The sequence below is a fragment of the Hypanus sabinus genome, chromosome 6, assembly GCF_030144855.1.
Source record: "Hypanus sabinus isolate sHypSab1 chromosome 6, sHypSab1.hap1, whole genome shotgun sequence".
NCBI lineage: Eukaryota > Metazoa > Chordata > Chondrichthyes > Myliobatiformes > Dasyatidae > Hypanus > Hypanus sabinus.
The window spans coordinates 69,840,745-69,868,162 of NC_082711.1; the positions used below are offsets into that span (position 1 = coordinate 69,840,745).

A 27,418-nucleotide genomic window follows, 5' to 3' on the forward strand; every position below is an offset into this window, starting at 1 on the left:
ACACAGAAAGAGGCTCTTTGGCTCACTATGTTATACCAAACCAATTAAATTAATAATCAAGTGGCTTACTAATCTCTTCTGCCTACACAATATCCTTCCATTTTCCTCTCAGTCATATGCCTCTTAAAAGTCCCTAATGTTTCTGCTTCTACAGCAGGCAGCATATTCCAGGTACCCACCACCCTCCGTGTAAACAAAGAACTTGGTATTAGACACTACAACCCTGGAAAAAAGATGCTGTCTGTATACTCTTTATATGCCTCTCATAATCTTATAAACCTCTACCAGATCTCCCCTCAGCCTCCGCCACCGCAGAGAAAATCACCCGAGTTTGACCAACCTCTCATTATGACACATGCCCTCTAATCCAGGCAACATCCGAGTAAACTTGTTCTGCATCCTCTCCAAAGACACACCATCCTTCCTGTAATGAGGCAACCAGAACTGCTTGCAATAGTCCAGATGCAGCCCAACTAGAGTCTTATAAAGCTGCAACTACCTGATCTTTGAATTCATTGCTTTGACTAATAGAGGTAAGCATGCTATATGCCTTCTTAACTACCCTATTAACCAGTGCAGTCACTTTCAGGGAGCAATGAACTTGGACCCCAAGATCCCTCTGCTTATCAATACTTAAGAGTCTTACCCTTAACAGTACACTGTCTCTTTACATTTGACCTACCTAGGTGCAAAACTTAACACCTGGCCAGGTAAAACTCCAAGTGCCATTTCTCTGCCCATATCTGCAACTGATCTATATCCCGTTGTATTCTTTGCCATCCTTCAAACTTACTAACTCACTCATCTCCTGTACACTTGCATTCAGGTAACTTATATACGTCCTAAACAGCAGAGGTCCCAGAACAGATCCCTGCAGACCACCACTTTGACAACTATGGACAACTACCCCTCTGTCTTCTATGGGCAAGTTCCAAAACCAAATGGCCAATTCATCATTGTTTCCATGCATCTTAATCTTCTGGATGAGCCTCCCAAGAGGGACATTGTCAAATAGCTTACTAAAATCCGTGTAAATATCCATAGCTCTACCTCCATCAATCACACTTGTCACCTTGTTAAAAAACCAAAATCAAGGTAGTAAGAAATTACTTGCCCTGCACAAGGCCATGCTGGCCCTCTCTAATTAGGCCATGGTTCTCCAAATGCTAATAAGTCCTAACCCTAAGAATTCTCTCCAGTAACTTCCCTATCACTGACACGAGACTCACCAGTCTATAGTTTCCAGGATTATCTCTGGTTCCCTTCTTGAATAATGGAACAACATTGGCAACTCACCAATCCTCTGGAACCTCGCCTGTGACTAGAGAGGACAAGAAAACACAAAGAACCCAGCAATCTCATCTCTTGCCCCTCTCAATAACCTGGGGTTTATCCCAACAGGCCCAGGGTACTTATCTACCTTAATGCTCTTTAAGACACTACTTCCTCCTTTACCTCGAAAAGTCCTAGCATATCAATACACTTGGCACTGATCGCCCTATCCTCCTTGTCCTTCTTGTTAAATACTGATGTGAAGTACTTATGGATCATACCCACATCCTTTGCATCCAAACAGATGTTCCCCCCCCCCCTTATCTTTCAATGCTCTCACCTTAATCCTACTTGCAAGGACTTAGCATGGCCCCACTTTCCTAATTCCCTTCTCAAATTCTTTTCTGGTTTCTTTATAATCCTCAAGGGCTCTGTTTGATTCTAGCTTCCCAAGATTTACATACTTTTCCTTTTACTTCTTGATTAAATTCATCACCTCCTTTGACATGCAGGATTCTCTTACCTTGCCATCCTTGTCCTTCCTTTTGACCGGAAGGACCTCTCACTGCTATGGGCAGAAAGAGCTCCTTCCACTTGCTTCAAAAAGGCAACAATTACACCAGTGCCAAAGAAGAATAACGTGAGCTGCCTTAATGACTATCGCCCAGTAGCACTCACACCTACAGTGATGGAATGCTTTGAGAGGTTGGTCATGACTAGACCGAGTTCCTATCTCAGAAAGGACCTGGACCCATTGCGATTTGCCTATTGGACAATAGGCCAGCGACAGACGCAATCTCAATGGCTCTTCACATGGCTTTAGACCACCTAGACAACATAAACACCTATGTCAGGATGCTGTTCATCGACTATAGCTCAGCATTTAATACTAACATTCCCACAATCCTGATTGAGAAGTTGCAGGACCTGGGCCTCTGTACCTCCCTCTGCAATTGGATCCTCAACTTCCTAACCAGAAGACCACAGCCTGTGTGGATTGGTCATAACATATCCTCCTCGCTGACAATAAACACTGGCGCACCTCAGGGGTGTGTGTTTAGCCCACTGCTCTACTGTCTATATACACATGACTGTGTGGCTAGGCATAGCTCAAATACCATTTACAAATTTGCTGATGTTGGTAAAATCTCAGGTGGTGACGGGAGGGCGTACAGAAGTGAGATGTGCCAACTAGTGGAATGGTGTCGCAGCAACAACATGGCACTCAACGTCAATAAGACGAAAAAACCGATTGTGGACATCAGGAAGGGTAAGATGAAGGAGCACATACCAATCATCATAGAGGGATCAGAAGTGGAGAGAGTGAGCAGCTTCAAGTTCCTGGGTGTCAAGATCTCTGAGGATCTAACCTAGTCCCAACATATTGATGTAGTCATAATGAAGGCAAGACAGTGGCTATACTTTATTAGGAGCTTGAAGAGATTTCGCATGTCAACAAATACACTCAAAAGCTTCTATAATTGTACCGTGGAGAGCATTCTGACAGGCTGTATCACTGTCTGGTATGGAGGGGCTACTGCTCAGGACCGAAAGAAGCTGCAGAGGGCTGTAAATCTAGTCAGCTCCATCTTGGGCACTGGCCTACAAGGTACCCAGGACATCTTTAGGCAGCAGTGTCTCAGAAAGGCAGCGTCCATTATTAAGGACCTCCAGCTCCCAGGGCATGTCCTTTTCTCACTGTTACCATCAGGTAGGAGATACAGAAGCCTGAAGACACACACTCAGCAACTCAGGAACAGCTTCTTCCCCTCTGACATCCAATTCTTGAATGGACATTGAAGCTTTGGACACTACCTTAGTTTTTTAAAATATACATTATTTCTGTTTTTGCACATTTTAAAAAATCTATTCAATACACGTAATTGATTTACTTGTTTATTTATTATGTTTTATTTACTATTGTTATTTTTCTCTCTCTCTGCTAGATTATGTATTGCATTGAACTGCTGCTGCTAAGTCAACAAAGTTCACGTCACATGCCGGTGTTAATAAACCTGATTCTGAACATAATTTTGTAAGCTGTGCAGTTGGTCTGTAAACACCCTCCACATGTTGGATGTGGACATGCCCAAAAAAACCTGTTTCCAATTAACTCTTCCTAGTTCCTGCTTAATGCTTTTGTAATTTGCCCTGCTCCAGTTTAATATTCTCCTGTAAGGTCCATACTGATCCTTATCTATAACTATCTTAAAACTTAAGTAGCTGTGGTTACTATTCCTTAACTGCTCACTCAATAAATGTCAATCACCTGGCCAGTCTTAGTCCCCAACACCAGATCGCGTACAGTCCCTCCTCTTGTTGCACTATCTACATATGGATATAAGGAACCTTCCTGGATGTACCTAACAAATTCTGCCCCATCTAAACCTTTTGCACTAAGGTCTCAGTTTACATTAGGGAAACTGAATACCCCCATGACAACCCTACTATTTTAACACCTTTCCTTAATCTGCCTACATATCTGTTCCTCAATGTCCCGATGGCCAACAGGAATTTGTAGTACAATCCCATCAGAGTGATTGAACCCTTCCTGTTTTTGAGCTGCATCGATACAGACTAAGTGGATGAGCCCTCCATTATGTTCCCTCGAAGTGCAGCTGTGATATTGTCCCTGATTAGTAGTGCAAATACCCCACTTCTTTTAATCACTGTCTCTACCTTTTCTAAAACATCAAACCCCTAGGATATCAAGCTTCTGTCCCTCTCTCAACAAAGTTTCTGTAGTGGCCACATCATCATAGTTCCATATACTAATCCATGCTCTAAGTTCATCACCTTTACCTATAATACTCCAGGCATTAAAATACACACTCTTCAAACCATTTGTTCCATCGTATCTATTACTTTGCGGCTGCCTGTTTTTACTGGTCCTGACATCCACCATTCTCTCCATCCTTCCACTTTCTGACCTGGTGCGCTGGTTCACATCGAACTCACAAACTTTTGTAGTTTAAACTCTTCCGAGTATCAGTAATGCAACTCCTGACCAGGATATTGGTTCCCCTCCAGTTTAGATACAACCTGTCCCTTATGTAGAAGTCACCCTGACCCAGCTAGACAGATACACCTTCATAGAAACATAGAAAACCTACAGCACAATACAAGCCCTTCAACCCACAAAGTTGTGCCGAACATGTCCCTACATTAGAAATGACTAGGCTTACCCACAGCCCTCTATTTTACTAAGCTCCATGTACCTCTCTAAAAGTCTCTTAAAAGACCCTATCATATCCGCCTCCACCACCATTGCCAGCAGCCCATTCCATGCACTCACCACTCTCTGAGTAAAAACCTACCCGACATCTCCTCTGTACCTACTCCCAGCACCTTAAACCTGTGCCCTCTTGTGGCAACTATATCAGTCCTTGAAAAAAGCCTGACTATCCACACGCTCAATGCCTCTATCTTTTACACCTCTATCAGATCACCTTTCATTTTCTGTCGCTCTAAGGAGAAAAGGCCAAGTTCACTCAACCTATTCTCATAAGGCATGCTCCCCAATCCAGGCAACATCCTTGTAAATCTCCTCTGCACACTTTCTATGGCTTCCATATCCTTCCTGTAGTGAGGTGACCAGAACTGAGCACAGTACTCCAAGTGGGGTCTGACCAGGGTCCTATATAGCTGCAACATATTTGCCTCTCAGCTTCTAAATTCAATTCCACGATTGATGAAGGCCAATACACCATACTCCTTCTTAACCACAGAGTCAACCAGCACAGCTGCTTTGAGCATCCTCTGGACTTGGACCTCAAGATCCCTCTGATCCTCCACACTGCCAAGAATCTTACCATTAATACTATATTCTGCCATCATATTTGACCTAGCAAAATGAACCACTTCACACTTATCTGGGTTGAACTCCATCTGCCACCTCTCGGCCCAGTTTTGCATTCTATCAATGTCCCACTGTAACCTCTGACAGACCTCCACACTATCCACAACACCTCCAACCTTTGTGTCATAAGCAAACTTACTAACCCATCCCTCCACTTCCTCATCCAGGTCATTTATGAAAATCACAAAGAGTAAGGGTCCCAGAACAGATCCCTGAGGCACACCACTGGTGACCGACCTCCATGCAGAATATGACCTGTCTACAACCACTCTTTGCCTTCTGTGGGCAAGCCAGTTCTGGATGCACAAAGCAATGTCCCCTTGGTCCCACACCTTTCTCAATAAACCTTGCATGAGGTACCTTATCAAATGCCTTGCTGAAATCCATATACACTACATCTACTGCTCTTCTTTCATCAATGTGTTTAGTTACATCCTCAAAAAATTCAATCAGGCTCATAAGGCACAACTGTCCTTGATTAAGCCATGCTGACTAATCATATAATACCTCTCCAAATGTTCATAACTCCTGCCGCTCAGGATCTTTTCCATCAACTTACCAACCACTCAGTTAAGACCCACTGGTCTATAATTTCCTGGGCTATCTCTACTCCCTTTCTTGAACAATGGAAAATATTTGCAACCTTCCAATCCTCAGGAACCTCTCCTGTCCCCATTGTTGATGCAAAGATCATCACCAGAGGCTCAGCAATCTCCTCCCTCACCTAGTAGCCTGAGGTACATCTCATCTGGTCCCGACGACTTATCCAACTTGATGTTTTCCAAAAGCTCCAGCACATCCTCTTCCTTAATATCTACAGGCTCAAGCTTTTCAGTCCACTGAAAGTCATCACTGCAATCACCAAGATCCTTTTCCATAGTGAATACTGAAGTAAAGTATTCATTAAGTACCTCTGCTGTTTCCTCCGGTTCCATACACACTTCCCCATTCTGAGAACAAGTGTAAAAGTACTAAGTAATTATAGTGATGTACTGATGCCACCTACATTATTGGGGGGGGGGGGGGGGGGGGGGAGTTGAAAAGAGGTGATTTTAGTTCCTAGAAAATGGTCACTAGCTTGATTTTCTGTAACACAATAGCACATCTGCACATACATCAAGAAATGCTAACTGTAAGGAAAGACCTGTTATTTATGTTTTTGCTTAAATACTGTAAGATGTTATCTTACTCTGCATCTCAAGTTTTTGGGTTGTGATTGTGACAGGTTGCCTGCATCTGCAAATTTACAAGCTTGTCTTTGACATAAAAGGTTATAGAAGAAACACACACAAAATGCTGGAGGAACTCAGAAAGTCATGCAGGGGAATAAACAGTTGATGTTTCAGCCCAAGACTGGAAAGGATTCAAATTCAGAGTTATTTATCACATCCATCCAAAACATACAATGAAATGAGTCATTCTCGTTAACTAATACACCCACGATGTACTGGGGCAGCCAGCAAGTGCCATGCTGGTGCCAACAAAGCATGCTCACACTGCTCTGCAAAACAACAGAGAACAAGTGACATAACAACAGCAAAACAAGCCCCGTTCCTTCCCTCCTCCCATTGACCCATCCACAGAGTCCTCCAACACCAAACCATCTTCTGCTTCCAGTGAACTCAGAGACTCACAGACATTGGGCTTTCAACTTCCCCAACAGAGATTCACAGAATTAAGGCCCTGGTCACTGGGCCTCAACTGCCAATCAATCTTTGATATAATCTCTCAGACACTAGGCCTTAAACTCTGGACTTGTTGGTTCACATACCTAGGGGGGCACCAGCCCTCATTCCTCTGGCTCATTAGAATATCCAATCCAAAAAACTACTGTCCATCTTGAGCAGCTCTACATGGTATAGCTCATAGTATCACTGAGATACACAAGAACACTCACCATGACAAGGTAACAGTCATTGAGGAGGCCAGCAGATCTGGAAAACCCAACAATGGCCTTTAGACTGGAAAAGATCAGTTTATATCCTAATTCCCAAGAAGAGAAATGTAAAGGAATGTTCAAATTACTGAACAATTTCGCGTGCTAGTAAGGTAATGCTAAAGATCATGCAAGCAAGACTCCAGCAATATATGGAATGAGAAATGCCAGAGGTACATGCTGGTTTTAGAAAAGGCAGAGGCACCAGAGACCAAATTGCTAAGCTACGCTGGATAATGGAGAAATCAAGGGAATTCCAGAAAAGTACTTATCTATGTTTATATTGAGTACTCTAAAGCCTGCGACAGCGTGGACCATAATAAACTATGGCAAATCTTTAAAGAAATGGGGATACCTGGACATCTGATCTGCCTTATAAGAAAATTGTAAATTAGAGTCTGAAATCGGAAACTGCAAGTGACTGAAGCAATATAATGTTCACCTGTCCAGCCAGTGTAAGCACAACAGTCATGAGGATCTGCAGTCTTGAGACCTTCTTCCATTTGCATCAGAAGGTCTTTGATTTTAGACTGAATCCGCTTTATGAAGGCAGGACAAATCTACAAAAGAAAATACAATATAATAAACATATCACACAGTTTTGAAGTTAGTCTATTAATACAAAATTACTGCATATAAATGAGATTTTTAACATACAGGACTTCTTTGTATATACCAAAAGATGAAATGTGTGCCCAACATAAAGATGTCTAAGCTGATAAAGTGATTCAGACATTTAATACTTTTTCGCAGATTGTAGAGATGGCTAGACATTTTGATTTCCATATCATGAAACAGGTCTAAAATTACCTTATTTTAAAACTGGAAAAAGTGTGTGCAATGGTCCATCTGAATCAGAACACCATTTGGTTCTCAGTTGAGGGGAAATAAGCATGACTGGAAAATCTTCAGAAGTAGGCTAAAAAGATCAGTTGCTATACTCATGAAGGTTGTTTAGTGAAACTACAATCAAGATATTATAACACATTCCCCAAACTAACATGATCCCGAAGAAGCGGTACATAATTGGAATTGCAGATCCAAAACAAATTGAAACATCTCTCTCAGTGGAAAGTGCAACTTGCCCATGATGTCACCAAGGATCAAGTAACTCTCTTATTTTGCTGACAAATATATACTGTATATCTCAATCTAGAGCAAAAGAAGAAGACTATCTAGTAAATAATCTTTCTAGCTGCTCCAGGACACTGCTATGCACATAGACAACCTTGAAATTATATACTCAAAAGGGTGGTCAAAAATGCATAGGTAAAATATTTAAATCATAATGGGCTTTATAGAACTAGAGATATATATCCAAGACAAGTAAAACTCTAATCAAAAGTACATTCAAGCAAGATGTAGTTAACAAATTATACTGAACACAAAATGGTACAAGGTTTTAGCCTGATGATCAATACATTGTTGAAAGACTGGATAAAGATAAACATGACAGGCTCTTCAATTACATTTAGGAGCTTCTAAGGTCAGAGGGGAAAAAAAAAGAGATAATTACTCTGTAAAGTATAAATCCAAGCTTCTATTTGATCTGTCCAGTAACAAAACAACTTTATTATGACATGTCCATTTACTAACATATTATAGAGGTTTTAGCACTTTAAGGAAATGTGTTGTGTACTCTTCAGTTGTTTGATCTTCTTCACTCATCTATGTAAAGATAGCCTAATTCATACTGCAGATTTATAGTAAAGGAAATAAAGCATGATAAATCCAATTTTATACTTTTAAATTCAGATATATTCATGGGTGTTGAACCTTTCTGAGTGTGTGTGCAAAATTGGTGATAATCTAAAAAATTTTCTCATGTACCATGGTAATTTTGTTCAGAGATTATCATTAATTAATTAGTAACAATGATCATGCACTGTAAGGAACAAAGGATGAATTTATGGGTTGTAATAAAATGAATTTTTGCTTCTTTGGTAGTAAAGGTAATTTTTTTTTTTATTATGGATGGGTTTTAAAGGATTGAGAGAGTGAGGGACAGCATTGCATGCTGTCTGCCAACAAAATTTTTTTGCATGTGCCGTCTTGGGCACACATGCCATAGGTTCACCACTTCTGAATGTATTTATCTAGGAAAGAAATTAAAATAGAGAGTAGAAGCACTGGTAACAATTTGGAGATATGATTGATCAAAATAGCAATACTTAAAATTATTGTTTTTCCAATGGAATTTTAGATCAGAATACTAAAAACAACAATGTATATAAACCAGAATGTAATTTAAATACTTTTGACTAATACAGACAAGGAAGAATTTCCTTTTCCTTACAAGAGGAACAGAGCTTGTAGAATTGAGTAAAAAAACAGGACAGGTCACAAAACATCTGTGAAGATAAAACTAACCTGCAACCTTTTCTAAAAAAGACTAGATAAATTGACAGTTTACTAGACATTGGGCACCAGTGGATAATGCCACCATTAATCAAGACGCTCCATCAAAATTTTTAGCGATAGATTGAACTAATAATTTAACTAATCTTCACTGCTTGCACTTCTGGCAAGAAAGAAATTTATTACAATCTCTTTTACAAGTCCCATTTCCTCTAAACTTTAAATAGAATGCTTTCTGAGTTAATTACATTGTTAGCTGTATAATCAACAATTTCCAGTGAGTTCAAGTACATGATCAATTATTCACAACTCTAACACCCGAAACATACTTTAAAAGAAAAGTTCAAGGCTCACTCCCGAAGACTTTCATACTTAACCTGCAAAAAAATAGGATCTTCTTAATACCTGATAAAATTTTGATGGACTGCCAACATTCAAAGATCAGAAATAAAATTTTCAAGTTTAAGTAATTTTCATTATGTGGAAAAAATCCATTTCCAACTCATAAAATGGAGAGGAACCAGACATAAGAGTCTGATGAATTGGGGTTACAGGGAAATGGCATAAAGAGATATTGCGGCCAGCATAGATCAGCAGTAATCATATTGAACGTCAGTGGCAGGCTGGAGGGACCAAGCAGCCAACTTCTATTCCTATTTTATTGTGTTCTTTTGTAATATACTGCAAAGGACAGTCACTTGCCTTACCATATCTGTACTTTATACTTAATAATATATACAGTAATTGCAATTGGGACATGGCCATCCCCACTCCATTATAACATTAAAATCATTATCTCTTCTTACAATATCCAGGTTTAAGGTGAGATTGATAAGATTTAAAGGGGACTTGAGAAACAACTTTTCTCCATATAGGTGATACGTATGTGAAACAAGCTGCCAGAGGTGGTATTAGAGGCAGGTACAATTACAACCTTTGAAAGACATTGGACAGGTACGTGTGCAGAAATGGGTTAGAGGGATATGGGCTAAATCCAGGCAAGCTCAGGCAGGCACCTTGGTTGGTGTGGATGAGTTGGGCCAAAAGGTCTGCTTCTGTCTATACAAGATTGTGAAGGATTTCAAAAAAGCTTCAACTTCTTTGGTAGTTTTATTTATCAAGACAACATTCTTGCAGCTTTGCTTTAGAAAGCAAGAACATTTTATTTATTGGAACAAAACTTCATTGGCTTTTGGAAAGCACAAGTATAGAGAAAAAACACCATAAAAGTTATACTTCACTGAATGGTTCTCATGAGGAATTCAGAACCTTAGAAAAAAATTATTGTAGAATTACCTCCATATTTTGCATGGTTTTGTGGATACAATAGTAAAAAAAAGTGCTCTTTGAAGTTGCACATTGAGGTTGATTGGCAGTTAATGACATCTGAGCCACCAAAGTGAATTAGTTAAATTCTTAAACAAGAGGAAATCTGCAGATGCTGGAAATCCAAGCAACACACAAAATGCAGGAGGAACTCAGCAGGCCAGGCAGCATCTATGGAAAAGAGTACAGTCAACATTTCAGATCAACTCTTCAGCAGGATGTCTTGCCGAAGGGTCTCAACCCAAAACATTGACTGCACTTCTTTCCATAGATGCTGTCTCGCCAGCTGAGTTCCTCCAGCATTTTGTGTGTTGCCCATTTAACTCTTGAAGTGTTTCTAAAATTCAAGGCTGGAACTCCACTATACTGTTGTTTCAAACATAAGATGAGAATACCCAATTATGACATCTGAGAAATTTTTGAACATTTAACAGGCAAATTTTGCTCTGGAGTTCCTAACATATACTTAGCAGAGAACTTACTGCTTTCATTCTCATGAATGTGGCTGGTTTAGTTTACTATTCTTCTTGTGCAGTCATTGTTATTTATCTTCACCCTATTTGAAATTCAACAACCGTGTATGCTCACATACCATGATAGAAGATGCAGAATAACATGGTACTAAATTACATTGATTTGGATACTATATTGAAATTGCTGTTATTTTTTTAATCTGGAATTTTTATTTCTTCCAAACTGTACTGAAGTTTCTTAATATTGGCTATTCCTTATCATAGATTTCCAATGTTGTAAAAAGCTGAAGATGCAAGTAGTACAATGCTGCTTTTTGGTGATAAAACGGGACTATCACTGAATTACAGAGTTCCAGAGAAGAAATTATTACCTTGTTCCATGTCCAAATGGATGATTTAATTTTAAAATATTATGTTAGTATGAAAGCTTGATTAAATAATTCATACTGTAACTACTGCAAGTTGATGTTTGCACACCATAAAACATTACAGCAGAGGCTCTTCTGCACACAATATTGTGCCTACTCCAAGTTCAATCCAACCCTTCCCTCTCACATTGCCCTCCATTTTTAAAAAATCATTTATGTTCCTATGTAAGAGTTTCTTAAATGCCCCGAATGTATCTGCCTCTACAATCAATTTGTCAGTGCATCCATGTACCTATCACTCTCAGTGTAAAAAAAAACTACTTCTGACATCCTCCCTGTACTACTCTCCTATCATTTTAATGTTATACCTCTTCATATTAGCTTCTTCCAACCTGGGGAAAAGTCTCTGGCTATCCACTCAATCTATAGTAAGTCTTTTATCATCTTGCAAATCTTCATCAAGTCACCTCTCATTCTCCTACTTGCCACAGAGAAAAACCCAGGCTCCCTCAACCTATCCTCACAAGGCACACTCTCTAATCCAGACAGCATCCCGGTAAATCTCCTCTGCACCCTCTTGAAAGCATCCGTATCCTTCTTAAAATGAGACAATCAGTACTGAACACAATACTCCAAGTATGGTCATACCAGAGTTTTATAGAGCTGAAACATCACCTCGAGGCTCTTGAACTCAATCCCTGAACTAATTAAGGCCAACACAATCTTCTTAACCACCCTATCAACTTACACAACAACTTTGAGGGATCAATGGACATGACACCAAGATCCCTCTGTTCCTCCACTTTGTTAAGAATCCTGTCATTAACCCTGTATTCTGCTTTCAAGTTCACCTTCCTAAATAAATCACTTCACACTTTTCCAAACTGAACTCCATCTGCCACTCTCAGCCCAGTTCTGCATCCTTATTCTTTATATCCTACCATGCAAGATCAATTCTCTCTACACCTCCCTTAACTTCTCCATCTCTGTTAGGTCACTCCTTGGCCTACTTTACCCAAAGAAAACAAATTCAAGCTATCCAACCTCTTCCCTCAAGGTAAAGTCCTCTAATGCAGACAACATCCTGGTTAATCTCATGCCTTGAATATTTTAATTAACATTTGACAATTTAAAATCCATGATGTTGAACTTGGGGCAAAAAAAGTCACAACTGCAGTCTTTCAGTAATGATAGGAAACAAACCTATAACATTGATAAATAGAAAACGCTGGAAGCACTCAGCACATCATGCAGCATTCATGGGAGGAGAAATACAGTTAATAATTCAGATCACTGACCATTCTAAGAATTGGAAAAGTGAGAAGGTAAGTTCGTTGCAAGTTAATGAGGGCAAGAAAACACAAGCAATATTTGTAACAGAATGTGGACTAAAATTATTGACTTTAAACACTAACAACTATACTAGAGAAAGATGAAAAAAAGAAAATGACACAGAATAAAAAGCTAAATACCAAAATTACTGAGTTTAATGGAGTCCTAAGGGCTGGAACATACCCAGATGGAAAATAAGGTAGAGTTCCTCAAGGTTAAACTGGGAACAGAAATACAAGAGACCACAGATAAAACAACTACTCTGTATAAATCTGGAGCAAGAAAAAATAAACTGCTTGAGGAACTCAGTGGGTCCAGATGCAGGGGCTCGATTCAAAACATCAAGCATCCTCCAGTCTCCACAAATGCTGCCTGACCCACTGAGTTCCTCCAACAGTATGATCTTCTGATACATTGGGCATCTCTGGTCAGAGACAGCAAAACCAGAGTGGGGGTGAAATTAGATGGGCAGAAAGTGTGGGGTCACCCTCACATATGGAGCAGTCATCCTATCTACATGGTTTATAAAAAGTAGTGGAGACTGCTTGTGAGTTCCAAATACACGAAGATGGAAGTGTTTCATGTGTGATCTTTGAAATATAGTTTGGCGGACACTCCAAGATCACTAAACACATTGCGTTTGTATATACAGTATTCAAAGCAAATTCACTTTACAATTTTGGTCCGCGCGCCATCGCAAATGCTCTCCATCCTTTTTCTACAACTTAAAAACGTTTTCAGTTCAAAATGATCATGAATGGACCTATCCCAATTGATTGTTTTCTCTTCATGAATGTTGTTTGATTTGTTAAGCGTTTCTGGCATATTCCGTTTTGCTTCAGTCTGCAATCCAAAACAACGCTCCAAGTAAACATGATGGTTAATGTAAAAACCTCTCCCCTCACACACCAACTGCAGCGGCTCCACGCGTGCTGTAATATTTCCAGTAAATCAGCGGGCAATTTATTTTGCAGACACCTCCTCCCTGTGCAATGGCCCAAGCGGGCCAAGGGAGAAGGGGGAGGGACTACTCAGTATTTTCGGGCAGAAGGCAGCCCGGCCGGGCACGGTCCCTCCCCTCCACCGGGCAGGTTCATCTTGGCCGAGAGCCCAACGGGCGAGCTTCATTCTCGCCACCACTTGTACAGTGGGGAAAGGTTGCCCCCAGCCCCCAGCCCCCCGTCACACTTGCTCACTGTTAGCACCTTCCAATGCATCTATCTTGACTCCATTACCTTTCCATGTGCGTCGAAGCAATCGATCCCCTCCTGCTGTTCGGCCGCGGCGACGTCGCCCCTGTCCGGGTACGGGTTGACGAACGACCTCTCCTCCATCTCCAGCTCCATGTCTGACCTCAACCGCTTCGACATCGTTTCTCCCATCACACCCCGGGACTACGGAGCTCGGCGCGGGACAAACCGAGGCCGGTCGCCGAGCGCTGCCACACACCTGATAACAATGAAGGTGGCGGGGAGGAGGCTCTCCGGCAGCGGTGGGTGCGCAGCTTGCCCAAGCACACTCGCTATAAATGCAGCAGTCGCTCCCCCTTTATTCGGTTACTATTGTACCATTCATGAACGCTTCATAAGTACAAGAACTCCATACACATATACACACTGCGAACAGCCAAGATCGTCACCCCTCGTGAGTTTATCTACACAGCAACACCCACTCCTAACATTAATTACACTTCAGGTCACGGAAGAAATTTTCTATCTACGGTTTTCACCCAAACACACCTAATATCACAAAATTAATCCAAACCTTAAAATGTACTGCACTGCCGTATGCCCTTCAAGTCTGTGCTTAGGCTACTCGTATCGAATAAGTGCCGTCGATTCAATAAAAGCAATACTCATTGATAAATTACTACACGCTAATAAGCTAATATATCTCAAAATATACCAGCCTATTCCATCACTAAACAATTTCGCACAACCATTGTAATAAAGCTATTTTTGATCATGAAATCCACCTGCATGAAAATAGTCCCTTGAATACGATATTACTATAGTAAACAAAATACACTTATGATTTGGAAACAATTACTGGTCTCTTCAAAATACGATTGTACTAATCTGCTTTTCCTTTGCTGACAAACCCCTCCAGTCTGACTTCTTGCGCGAGAAGCTCGTTCGTCCGTTGCATTGAGCATATAGATCCTTTCATTTCTGTTTCATCCCGCACCAGGCACTCTGTATATCTCTTTAAAATGATAGGTTGTTCCGTTTTAGAAAACTAATCGAGATATGAGCTTTACGGCAAGAACTTCGACACATTACTTTCTTATCTCGTTTTCCTCCTGCAATAAAGGCGGGAATGTGAAAAGGATTGGGCAGATTTGCAGAACTATCAAGCTATACTGTTATTTATAATCTTCTGTAGACTCAGATGTTGGAAAATTAGACCAGTATGATGAACAGATGGTGCCTTTGTAATTTCAGTACAGTGCTCTTGAGTGGATCGAAACATACATTTTGCTATCTATTTTATATATATATATATATATATATATATATATATAAATTTTGAACCATTTTAATTTAAACCGGAATGCGCAATTTTTGTTATCTGTTTTGCGGTAGGAAGCAAAGTTTAATAGGCAAAAGGAGTCCTCTGTTGTTTCTCTTAGAAATGATTTGGAATGGATCGGTTCTATAGAAGACGGCATGTAATTTTGTGGAACCAATTATTACTGACTTACGAAACTGTCTCTGTCCAAGCTTCTCAAGTTTCAAAAGAGGTGGCTCGAAAATTAAAAATTCCTGGCTATTTCAGAAAAAGATTCACGAAGATTTTCTTTTAGCTTTGATGAAAAATTTGAAAGGTCTTTCTTTTGAAACCAAGGAGACTTAATTGTGGTGTATAAAATTTTGAGGTGTCTGGAGAGAAAAAGTAATAACCGATTTCCCTTGGTCGGGAGGTCAAAAGACAGTGAGGTCTAGGTTTAATACGATTGTCAGAGCGGTTAGAGGAGAGAAAAGGAATATTTAGATTGTCATCCATTGCGTGAAAGAGGTTTGGAGCTCACTGCCTGAAAGGGTGTCGGCGGCCATATGCCACATTTATAATGTGCCTGGATGTGCAATTAATGAATCTTGACTTGCAGGGCTGTGCACCAACTGTTGGAAAGTGAGATTAATGTTTTGACCATCAAGAATATGATGGACCAAATCGTTTTCCTTCTGTGTTGTAAATTTACTTCGATTCTATACCTCTGGGCCCTTCCTGTACAGGGATAAACTGTTGTGCTGTAACTGAACTTAATTAATTTAACACTAATTGTGAAAGTAGAACCTGACAGATATGTATGATCAGCATCTTTTTAGTAACTTATGCAGCCACTTAATTATTGGAGGCAAGTAATTTAAAGCTAAACAATAGATCACATTTTCTATTAGATTATTTATTGTGAGCCTGATTGCAGGTAGTATGAATGTTTTTGTTACTTGACATAACAAAGACCATTATAATGGTAAACCGTAAGGTCACATTGATTCATTTGGAGTCAGTCCCAAGGCAACATTTCAACTTTTGAGTGTACTTTCACATATTGGTTACAGAGTAACAATGCAGATGAATATCCTTTCTTTTTTTCTTCTTAGGCAGTCCCTTGGAATCGAGGATGAATTAATTCCATTCCATTTTTGTGTGTTCTTGGGTGGCTAACGGGGCCGGCGTAGAAGCCACAGATGCTTTGACAAAATGGAGATTGATTGTGAAGTAATCCACTCTTTCAGTTATCTGGAAAGAATATCCTCAAAATACTCAGCAGATCAGATAGCATTGATGAAATGTAAGTGATGTGGAACATTAGCCCCATTCCTTTATTATGTTATATCAATTATATTTCATTTATTTCAGTTGCATTTTGGAGAAAATGTTTCTTGCTGGTTGAATTCTCCATTATTACAAGGTTTGGAAATATTATTTTAGTTCTCTAAGTTCTTAATCAAAGCAAGGGGTAAATGTATTGTTGCTTGCTTTGGGTTCTCCTAACCTTATTTTCTTGAGTGATTATCTTTCTGTATGTGCTGTCAAAAGAAATTAACTGAAACAACAATTTTAATTGTTTCCTGTATATAAAGATTGCAAGCCACTGGTGTAACTGTAATAGGATATGCCTGTTGGATGTCTGGCACAGAATTTTGATCTTAATTACTGACTTTCCAATAATTTTAATTTGCCTAGAGCTGTAATATAAAAATCTTAACGTTTTGGCACTGAAAAGCTAATTGAGGGAATTTTAGCAATTACGTTATATGTGACCTACACTCACTCCATTGTGTGTACAGTTTGACACAGCAGCCGGTATCAAGCCAAGTCACTTTATTGTCCTACGTACAAGTACCTTTATGTCACAAGTGCAATGAAAAACTTACTTGCAGAAACATTAGAGGCAGAACATTCAGAAAAAAGCATGAATTGTGCATAAATTATACAAAATAGTACAAGAAAGAACACATTAGAATAAAAAAAAATTCAATTTAGTGCAGCGTGGTTCAAGCACCAGCAGTTGAAGGGATGTTATTGTTCTTGAATGTGGTGACATGGGACTTCAGGCTTCTGTATCTCCTACCCAACAATAGCTGTGAGAATGCTGGTGGAACACAGCAGCATTTTGTGTGTGTTGTTCGAATTTCCAGCATCTGCAGATTTCCTCGCGATAGCTGTGAGAAGATGTCCTGGCCTGAATAGTGAGGGTCCTTGTTTGTAGATATTACCTTATTGAGGTATAATTTTTTTTTTTCAGTTTTGGGGAGACATGTGACTGTGATGTATTGGGCTGAGTATAGCTTAGGAACTGTGGCTTCTGCACTCTCAGAACCAGCATTTAAGATCCTGGTGTGGCACCTCTAGAGAATGTTCTAGTAGGATTCAGTCCCATTCATCTTTCAGGTGAAGGTAGTCTCCCAGAAAAGTGCCAGCCTCCAAGAACTCACTTTTGTCTTAGTGACAACAATTAAGTATTTCAATATGATAATGTAATACCTACACTACACATTAAATCACATGTAATGTATGCTACTGTGCAAAACTCGAAACTCACTGATATTTATTCTCAATGTTCACCAAAGACATCATCATCTGATGGCTATTAGCGAGCATCAGATCAAATATCATCCATCAAATTCTCTGCACATGCCCTGATAAATGCTAGTAGATAACTTAAATTGCATTCAGCCCATTAACAATCCCATGGGCAGCCTTTGCCAATGCACAATGGTACAGAGATTAGCACACGTGCAAAATGCTGGAGGAACTCAACAAACCAGGCAACATCTATGGAAAAGAGTACAGTTGACGTATTTGGCCGAGACACTCAGCAGGATTGGAGGAGAAAAGATATTAGAGCTGTGGTCCTGCAGCTCCAGCAACCAGGATTATGTACTGTCCTCCAACACTGTCTGTTGACATTTTGTGCCTGGGTTTCCTCAGGGTGCCCCAGTCTCCTCCCATGTGCCAGAGAACATGTACCGGTAGGCTAATTGGTCATTGTAACTTGTCCTGAGTGAATCGATGAGATGTGGAACTGGAGCAAAAGGCAGTTGATGGGAATGTGGGGAAAATAAAGTTGTAAGTAGTGGTTGATGGTCAGTGCAGACCCTTTTTGTGCTGCATTACTTTATGGCTACAGATAGACAAGTTGGAAGAATGGACAACAAAAAGTGGCAGATGGAATACAGTGTTGGGAAATTAATGATAATGCATTTTGGTAAAAGGAACAGTAATGCAGACTATTTTGTAAATGGAGAGCACATTCAAACATCAGAGATGCAAAAGGACTTAGTCATGCAAGACTCCCAGAAGGTTAATTCACAGGTAGAGTCTGTGGTAATTAAGGCAAATGCAATATTGGCATTTATTTCAAGGGGAATAGAATACAAAAACAAGGAGATAATGCTGAAGATTTATAAGACACTAGTTAGGCCGCACTTGGGGTATTGTCAACAGTTTTGGGCCCCTGATCTCAGAAACGATGTACTGTCAACAGAGAGAGTCTAGAGGAGGTTTACAAAGATGATTCAGGGAATGAAGGGGTTAACATATGAGGAGTGTCTGGCAGTTTCGGGCCTGTAATCACCGGAATTTAGACAAATGTGTAGGGATCTCATTGAAACCTACCAAATGTTGAGAGAACTAGATAAGGTGGATGTGGAGATTATGTTTCCTTTGATGGGGATATCCAGAACTAGAGGGCATGGCCTTAAAATTGAGACACAACCTTTTAGAACAGAAGTAAGGAGAAAATTTGTTTAATCTGTGGAATGCTATGCCTCAGACTGTGGTGGAGGCCAAGTCTGTGGGTATATTCAAAGCGGAAGTTGATAGATTCCTGACTGGTCGGGGCATCAAATGATATGGTGAGAGGGCAGGTGTATGCAGTTGAATTGATCCAGGATCAGCCATAATGAAATGGTGGAGCGGATTCTTTCCACAGATGCTACCTGACTGCTGAGGATTACAGCATCTTTGTTTTTTTAATTTCATGTTTCGATTTGTCTGGCACTGCTCCTCTACACCTCTCATTGAACCAGTGAAGGTTTTCTGGCTTGATGATCATGATAGTATGAGATAGATTCAGAATGATCAGGTTTTAAAATGTGGTGGAATACAATTCTTCTGCTTCTGATGCATTTCATGTGAAGTTGCGAGATCTGTTGTGAACCTATTTAATTTAGTATATTGGTAATGAGATGCTTGTTTCTGCAAGGACTGTGCAATGGTCATTCCTGTAATGTGCAGTGTCATCTTCAGATGGTAGGTTGGTGAGTTCAGGACTGAATAGATTTTTCCTGTCATGTTGGTTCGTAAGGATTACTTTAATCAGGAATGAAGACTTCATTTTATTGCTCAAGTAAGCACCATTTTCAGACTTAGTACTTCTGATGTCCAAAGGGCAAAACAATATTTCCAAATAATCAAACGGGACCTGAAGCTCAGTGCCAAGTTAAAGTGAGTCTGCATCAATACATTATAACATGTAGAAATATTGCTGTGTCATTGCTGGTTGCTCTAAGTTAACTGATTCTGCTACATAGTATTGCATGGAACACTGCATTAAAATTACTGCAGTAGTGCACAGAAATTATGACTTACTTAAGTACATTACTCATCTGATTAAGCTCTGATAGACTCTAAAGAGACTTTTTAGATTATGGGATGCCTTTGTCCATGTACCTTAAAGTATGACACATAATTTGACTGACATGATCACTTTAACAATATTTGACTCTTCCAGCTATACTATTGATCTAACAAATTTCAACAAATGTGGTTTGAAATCCTTTGACAAATTTAGTTGAGTGTTCCCAGTGGTGTCCAAGGCAGAATGTAATTAAGCATTTAAATAATTCAGACATGGTTGACACTATGTAATGCTGCAACTGAAGAAGATAAAAGACCTGAGTTGAACTATTAATTCTTTTAATTAATCATTTTTGACACACTATATCTTGCTCAAGATTTCAAAAGTATTGTTACTGTTTTATTATGCAAGGGGACAATAAATTTGACTTGCAAGTAAATATCCAATAAAATTCATTTGTTATGTCCATAATAATTGTCAACATAATGTGATTTCCTTTTTATGGAGAATAAAAACAATGCAAAATAACATATTTTAAAAGAAAAGCCTTTTCTTTGGGTGTTATAGTTAATCACAGATATTTGGACATGAGTGTAAAGGTCAACTGAACTGCAGTGTGCTGATTGCACTTAATTTTTTTGCTGTCTTCTTGTTATTATGATTATTAGTTGCTCATCTGGGGCTAGACAATTACAGTTTGTGTAAATTTTACTAAAAGAGCAATAACCAACTATGGATAAACATTGTGATTTGTAGCATAAATCAGCAGTTAGTAAGACCTAAGTTAATCAAGGGCTGTCAGTGTGAATTTGTTAAGAGAAGGCTGTGTAAATTTGTTTTGAGGAGTGTTTTGAGAGTGCGGTTCAACCCTGGGAAAGAGATAACACTACTTACTCTTATAAATTTCTATCAGTTCTCCCCTCTGCCTCTGCCACACCAGAAAAATAAACAACCCAAACCCAAGCCCGTCGAACATCTCCCCAGAGCACTTGCCCCCTATTCAGGCAGCAAGCTGGTAAACCACTTCTGAATCCTCTCCAAAGCTTCCACATCCTTCCTTCAAAGGAGTGACCAGAATTGAATGCAATACTCCAGATGCAGCCTAAATAGATTTTTATAAAGATGCAATATGATCTCCTGATGTTTGAACTCAGTGCCTCAACTAATAAAGACAAGTAAGCTGTATGCCTTCTTTACCACCGTATCTACCTGTGCAGCCACTTTCAATGACCTATGGACTTGGACCCCAAGATCTCTCTCACATCAACACTGTTAAGGGTCCTGTTATTAACCATGTACTTCCTCATTATTTTTGATTTCCTAAAGTACAACACTTATATTTGTCTGGATTAAATTCCATCTGGTATCTCTCCACCCCTATCTGCAAACAATCTATACCTGCTGTCTCCTCCACTATCCATAACATCACCAATCTTTGTTTCATCTGCAAATTTACGAACCCACCCATCTACATTTTCATCCAGGTAATTTTTCTGTATTATAAACAGCAGAGATCTCACTACGGATCCTTGCAAAACACCTCTATCATGAACCTCCAGCCTGGATAGGTCCCATCAACCTACCAAAGCAACAGGTCTTCAGCCGATGTTATCTCATCCTGGAACATCTGGACAACAAAGATGCATACATCTGGATGCTCTTTATTGATTACAGCTCAGTATTTAATACTACTGTCTCCTCTAAACTAATCAGTAAACTCCAAGACCAGGGCCTCAAAACCTCCATGTGCAGTTGGATCCTGAATTTCCTCACTGGCAGACCTTATTCAGTTTGGATTGGCAAGAACATCTCCTCCACAATCTCCGTCAGCACAGGAGCACCATAAGGCTGTGCTCTCCCCCGCTCTACTTGCTTTACACCTATGGCAGTGTGGCCAAGTACAGCTCCAACACAATATATAAGTTTGCCAAAGGCACCACTATTGTGGTGATGAATCAGCATACAGGAGGGAGACTGAAAATTTGGTTGAGTGGTGTAATAACAACAACCTTTCACTCAATGTCAATAAGACCAAGGATCTGATTGTAGACTTCAGGAGAGGGAAACCAGAGAACCATGAGCCAGTAATCATCAGATGGTCAGAGATGGAGATGGTCAGTAACTTTAAATTTCTGGGTGTCACTATCTCAGAGGACCTGACCTGGACCCATCATATAAATATTATTGTGAAGAAAGCACGACAGTACCTCTACTTCCTCAGGAGTCTGTGGAGGTTCAGCATGTCATCAAAAACCCTGGAAACTTTTACAGATGTATGGTGTAAAGTGTGCTGACTGGCTATGGCCTGGTATGTGAACACCAATGCCCTTGAGCAGAAAATCCTACAAAAGGTAGTGGATTTGGCTCAGTACTTCACGGATAAAACCCTCCTGACCATTCAGCATATCTACATGAAATGTTGCTGTAGAAAAGCAGCAATAAGCATCGAAGATTCTCACCACCCAGGCCCTGCTCTTTTCCTGCTGCTGTCATCAGGTAGAAGGTACAGGTGCCTCAGGACTCGCACCACCAGGTTCAAGAATAGCTATTACCCCTCAACCATCAGGCTCTTGAACAAAAGGGCATAACTACACTCATTTAAGGACTCTGTTATATTGTTATTTTATGCTCTTTATTCATTGTTATTTATTTATATCTGTATTTGCACAGTTTGTTTAGAGTAAATAGTTCTTGATTTTTACAGTTGACAGTTATCGTTCTATAGATTTGCTAAGTATGCCTGCAGAAAAAAGAATCCCAGGGTTATATGTGGTGACATATATGTACTCTGATAACATTTTTTCTATTTTACAGTACTATCTGTCTTCTATGGTTAAACCAATTCTGAATCAAAATGGCCAAGCCATCATGGATCCTGTGCATATTAATCTTCTGGGTAAGACTATGAGGAACTTGTCTAAAGTCTTACTAAGCTCCTTGTGGACAGGTTCTGCCTTCATTGGAAGTGAGTGACCTTTGCAGTGATCATTGCTACCAACATAGTAGTAAATAACACTATTCTGCTTTGCATCACTGAAGTCCGCTAGACAATACTTCTATTTAAGTGCTTGTTAAATGTCACCACCGTATATTTTTCCAACACCTTCCATGGTGGTATGTGCAGAGCACTTACTATTCTCTGCATACGAAGCTTGCCTCATAAATGTGCAAGCTTTTCCTCTCTCATCTTAAACTCATATCCTCCAGTATTTGACGGTTTTATCCTGGCAAAGAAAATACTAACTCTCTACCCTACCTAGGCCTCATTTAATTTTACACACTTCTCTGAGGCCTTCTTTCAGCCTTGGACACTCCAGGGAAAACAACTCACATTTGTCCAATGGTTCCCTATAGCTAGCACACACCAAATGAGGCAATATCCTGGTAAGCCACTTCTGCATCTCCTCCTCTTTCTTCCTACAGTGGTGAACAGAACTGCACACGACACTCCACATGTAGCCTAAACAAATGTTATTCAGCTGCCACATGGCTTCCAGATGCAAGCATGCCATATGCCTTCCTTACAAACCTGTGCACTTGTAATGTCACTGCAGGAGTATTCAAGTGAGCTGGTGCACAGCACAGCCATGTAAATATTGCACCAAGTCACTTCTGGCACAAATCATTTTTAAAATTGATATGCACATCTTCATATGGACCATCCAGGCACCTGACTGTAGAAATATATTGTGTGGTGCAACCCTGCTCTATCTTAGAAATAAGTTGCAGTAGTCCCATCTTTGGCAGCACTGCTGTTATATAAATAATCTGGCTGTGTCACCAGCAGCATTACAAAGAAATGCTCAGTGAAACTGTCATTGTAATGATGTTGGTGTTCTTATCATACCAATATACAGTGCTAGGAATATAATGAAGCAACATGGAGAAATGCTAAAATACCCCCAACTTGTCTAATGTATTCTCTCCAAATACTCTGTTCATGTACACAGACCTCATTCACTTCATATGCAGCATTGCCTTTACCTTTTTGAAAGAAAAGATCAGTTCACCCGGATGCATTATTTGTAGAGTTACAACTCTATAGGCTTTCTGAGTCTCACTGAACTTTTCAAATCCGATGATTTTGGCATCATATCCAGTTCTTATCTTGGGGAAGCTGCTACTTCTTCACAATCTAGTAGGGTTTTGTGCCATTTCTTCTACAGCATAGTATCCATTGGATTAATTTCTGGAATTCTCTCATGATCACATAGTTCTTTGATATACTGTATAACTTGCTGGATTTATAATTCTGTCTCTTGTTTTCACAATGTGTCCCTCTATATTGCATATTTCAATGCCCTGCTTCTAGATGTCATAGTTCTAAGGTGATGTTAATATGTAAGATCTGTCATATTATTTAAAATCTTTGAAACATAATTGTGTTTCTGTCTGCACTGCTTCTTTTCCTCCTTAATCAAAATTTGGCTAAGCCAAGCACAGTTGTGTCTTTGCCTTTGGTCCATTTATAACTCATTATGGAATGTGGATATTGTGTGTAATTTAGCAAGATGTTTGCTAATCTATGTTTCAGTGTTACACTTGGGAACTTTTTCTTCTTTAATGCTTCTTTGACAATTTTCAGCGATCCCTGTACCGTGCCATTTGATGCTGTTTGATCCTGTGAAACAGATATGTGTTGAATACCATTTTATTTTATAAATCACTCAAATGGAAATTAGTGGCACTGAGCACCATCTCTTCATGAGGTACATTAATCATGTCCTTGTCGTAAAAGTGTAATTTCGTGTGGGTGCTTATTCGAATGTCAAGTGGTGCCAAGAATACAGTATTATGAATCACTAAGAGACACGGAGAACTGATATAATATATTTCCACCTTCTTTATTCCACTGTTTCCAACAACAGGGCATATAGAGTCATAGAAAACTACAGCACATAAATAGGTACATAAATAATACAGACCATGGAGCCTGTGTGAACTATTTAAACTGCTTAGTCCAATTGACCAGCATCAGGACAGTAGTCCTTCATGCTCTTCCCATCCATGTACCTATCCACACTTCAGTTAAACATTGAAATTGGAATCGCATCCTCTACTTGCACTGGCAGCTTGTTCAACCCTGTCACCACATTCTGAATGAAGAAGCTTCCCCTAATGTTCCCTTTAAACTTTCACCTTTCACCCTTAACCCATAATCTCTAGTCTCTAGTCTCACCCAACCTCAATGGCAAAAGCTTGCTTACATTTACCTTATCTATATCTCTCATAATTTCATATACCACTTTCAAATCTCCCCTCAATCTTCTGTGCTCTAGGGAATGAGATTCTAACCTATTCAACCTTTCCATATAACTCAGATCCTCCAGTCCCTGCAGCATCCTTGTAAATTTTCTCTGCACTCTTTCAAACTTACTTACATATTTCCTGTAGGTATGTGACCAAAACTATACAAAGTACTCCAAATTAGGCCTTATCGATGTCTTGTGCAACTTCAACATTGAACCCTCCTGACCAACCTTCTGTGCAGGACCTTGTCAAATGCCTTGCTGAAGTCCATGTAGGTAACATCCTCTGCCTTGCTTTCATCAATGTGCCTGGTATTATCCTGAAAAACAACATAAGATTGGTTGGACACAACCTACCTACCACGTACAAAGCCATGCTGATTACCACTAATCAGTCTTTGTCTATCCAAATTCTCATATATCTGGTCTCCTAGAATACCTTCCAATAACTTCCCTGCTACTGATGTCAGGCTCACTGGCCTAAAGTTTCCTGTTTTCTTCTTAGTGACTTTCTCAAATGGCAGACCAACATTAGCTATCCTTCAATCCTCCTGCACCTCACTTGGTGCTAAGGATGATTTAAGTATCTCTGCTAGGACCCTTGCAGTTTCTGCACTTGCCTCCCACAAGATCTGAGGGAACACTTTGTCAGGCCCTAAGGATTTGTCCCCCCCCTAATCTTCCTTAAGACAGCAAACACGTCCTCCTCTGTAATAGGTATAGGGTTTGTGACCTTGCTGTTGCTTTGTCTCACTTCTGTAGACTCTGGGTCCACCTCCTGAGTAAATGCAGATGCAAAAAATCAACTTAAGAACTCCCCAAACTCTTTTGGCTCCATGCATAGACCAGTTTTGTCCCTTGCAATCCCTGGCTCTTAATATATCTGTGAAGTCCTTGGGATTCTCCTTCACCTTGTCTGCTAGAGCAATCTCATGCCTTCTTTTAGCCCTCCCACTTTGTTTCTCAAGTGCACATAGGTCACATCATTCCACTCTAGTCAATCATACAAAGGATAGCTGTGGAACTGGTATAATAATGTAAGCATTTGGTCCAACAAGTTGTGTAGGCTGAAAATTGAACATTGTATGTCATATTCACATAGTTAATGATATCTTGTATGCAGATTAACAGCTGTATTTCATTGAAATAGGGATTGCAAAATAAAGGTATTTCATTGACTATAGTGCCTGATATATATTTAACTGAGTACTTGTTTGATTCAACACCCTTTATTTATAAATAAATCTGACAATTAAATCTTTTCCTGTATACTCAACCATCTCCAATACTGTAAATTGAAAAACCTCTTGTTATTTTCAGTATGAAAATCACACTCTCAGTGCCTGTTTGTGAATTCTCAAATGGTAACCTTGACAACACACCTGCAATTGCATTATGTTTTGAAGTTCTATATTTGAATTGGCATCTCAAAGAGAATAGCCTACCTTTGTATTCTTGTCACAATCATTGTTAGTGTTGCCGACCTGCAAGCAAGAATGGGCAGCAAAGTCTTCAGGACTGTGACCAATGCAAAGAATAGAAACATTTTTGCTTTAAATAAAACAAATAACATTTCTTTCTCAAATTAAGTTTATTTCACCCCACTCCTCATCAATATATGTAATGCAAACAAAACTGTTTTTTCTTGACTTTAAGCTATTACATGAACTATGTCAGGTCCTGACCACAAATTAAAGCATAAGATGCACATTTAATTGCATGGACTGGGCAAATATGAATTGATAAAGACTCACCTCCTATATGCACAATGGATATACATGTCCAATTTTACATCACAGTCTCTGGATTCAATCCCATATAAACTTTTGCAACATGTCCTTTCGATGTGAAAACCCACTTCATTTTGCCAATCGCCACAATAGGTTTATGGCAGACGCAATCTCAATGGCTCTTCATGCAGCCGTTGATCACCTAGTCAATACAAGCACCTATTTGTCAGGATGTTGTTCATTGACGATAGCTCAACGTTTAACACCATCATTCCTACGGTCCTGATTGAAAAGCTACAGGACATGCCCTCTGTACCTTCCTCTACTATTGGATCCTCCATGTCCTAACTGGAGGATCACAATCTGTGTGGATAGGTAATAACATTTACTCCTCACTGATGATCAACATTGGGGCACCTCAAGGA

General features: G+C 39.7%; 1 protein-coding gene and 1 long non-coding RNA gene across 2 annotated transcripts in view; one reads left to right on the forward strand and one right to left on the reverse strand.

Moving 5' to 3' along the window:
* The window catches only part of lancl2 (LanC lantibiotic synthetase component C-like 2 (bacterial)), a 54,124-nt gene extending 39,579 nt beyond the window's left edge, over positions 1-14,545 (reverse strand). The window contains exons 1-2 of the mRNA XM_059972380.1: positions 14,160-14,545; positions 7,510-7,627 (exon numbers count right to left, since the gene is read on the reverse strand). Coding sequence (XP_059828363.1) covers positions 7,510-7,627; positions 14,160-14,306 — 265 coding nt within the window. The 5' untranslated portion in view covers positions 14,307-14,545. The remainder of the gene's footprint in view (positions 1-7,509; positions 7,628-14,159) is intronic.
* On the forward strand, positions 14,280-26,481 carry LOC132395578 (uncharacterized). Its single transcript, XR_009512675.1, has 3 exons — positions 14,280-14,416; positions 16,530-16,720; positions 22,829-26,481. It is a non-coding gene; the product is annotated as an uncharacterized LOC132395578 (long non-coding RNA).
* The last annotated feature ends 937 nt before the right edge of the window (positions 26,482-27,418 follow it).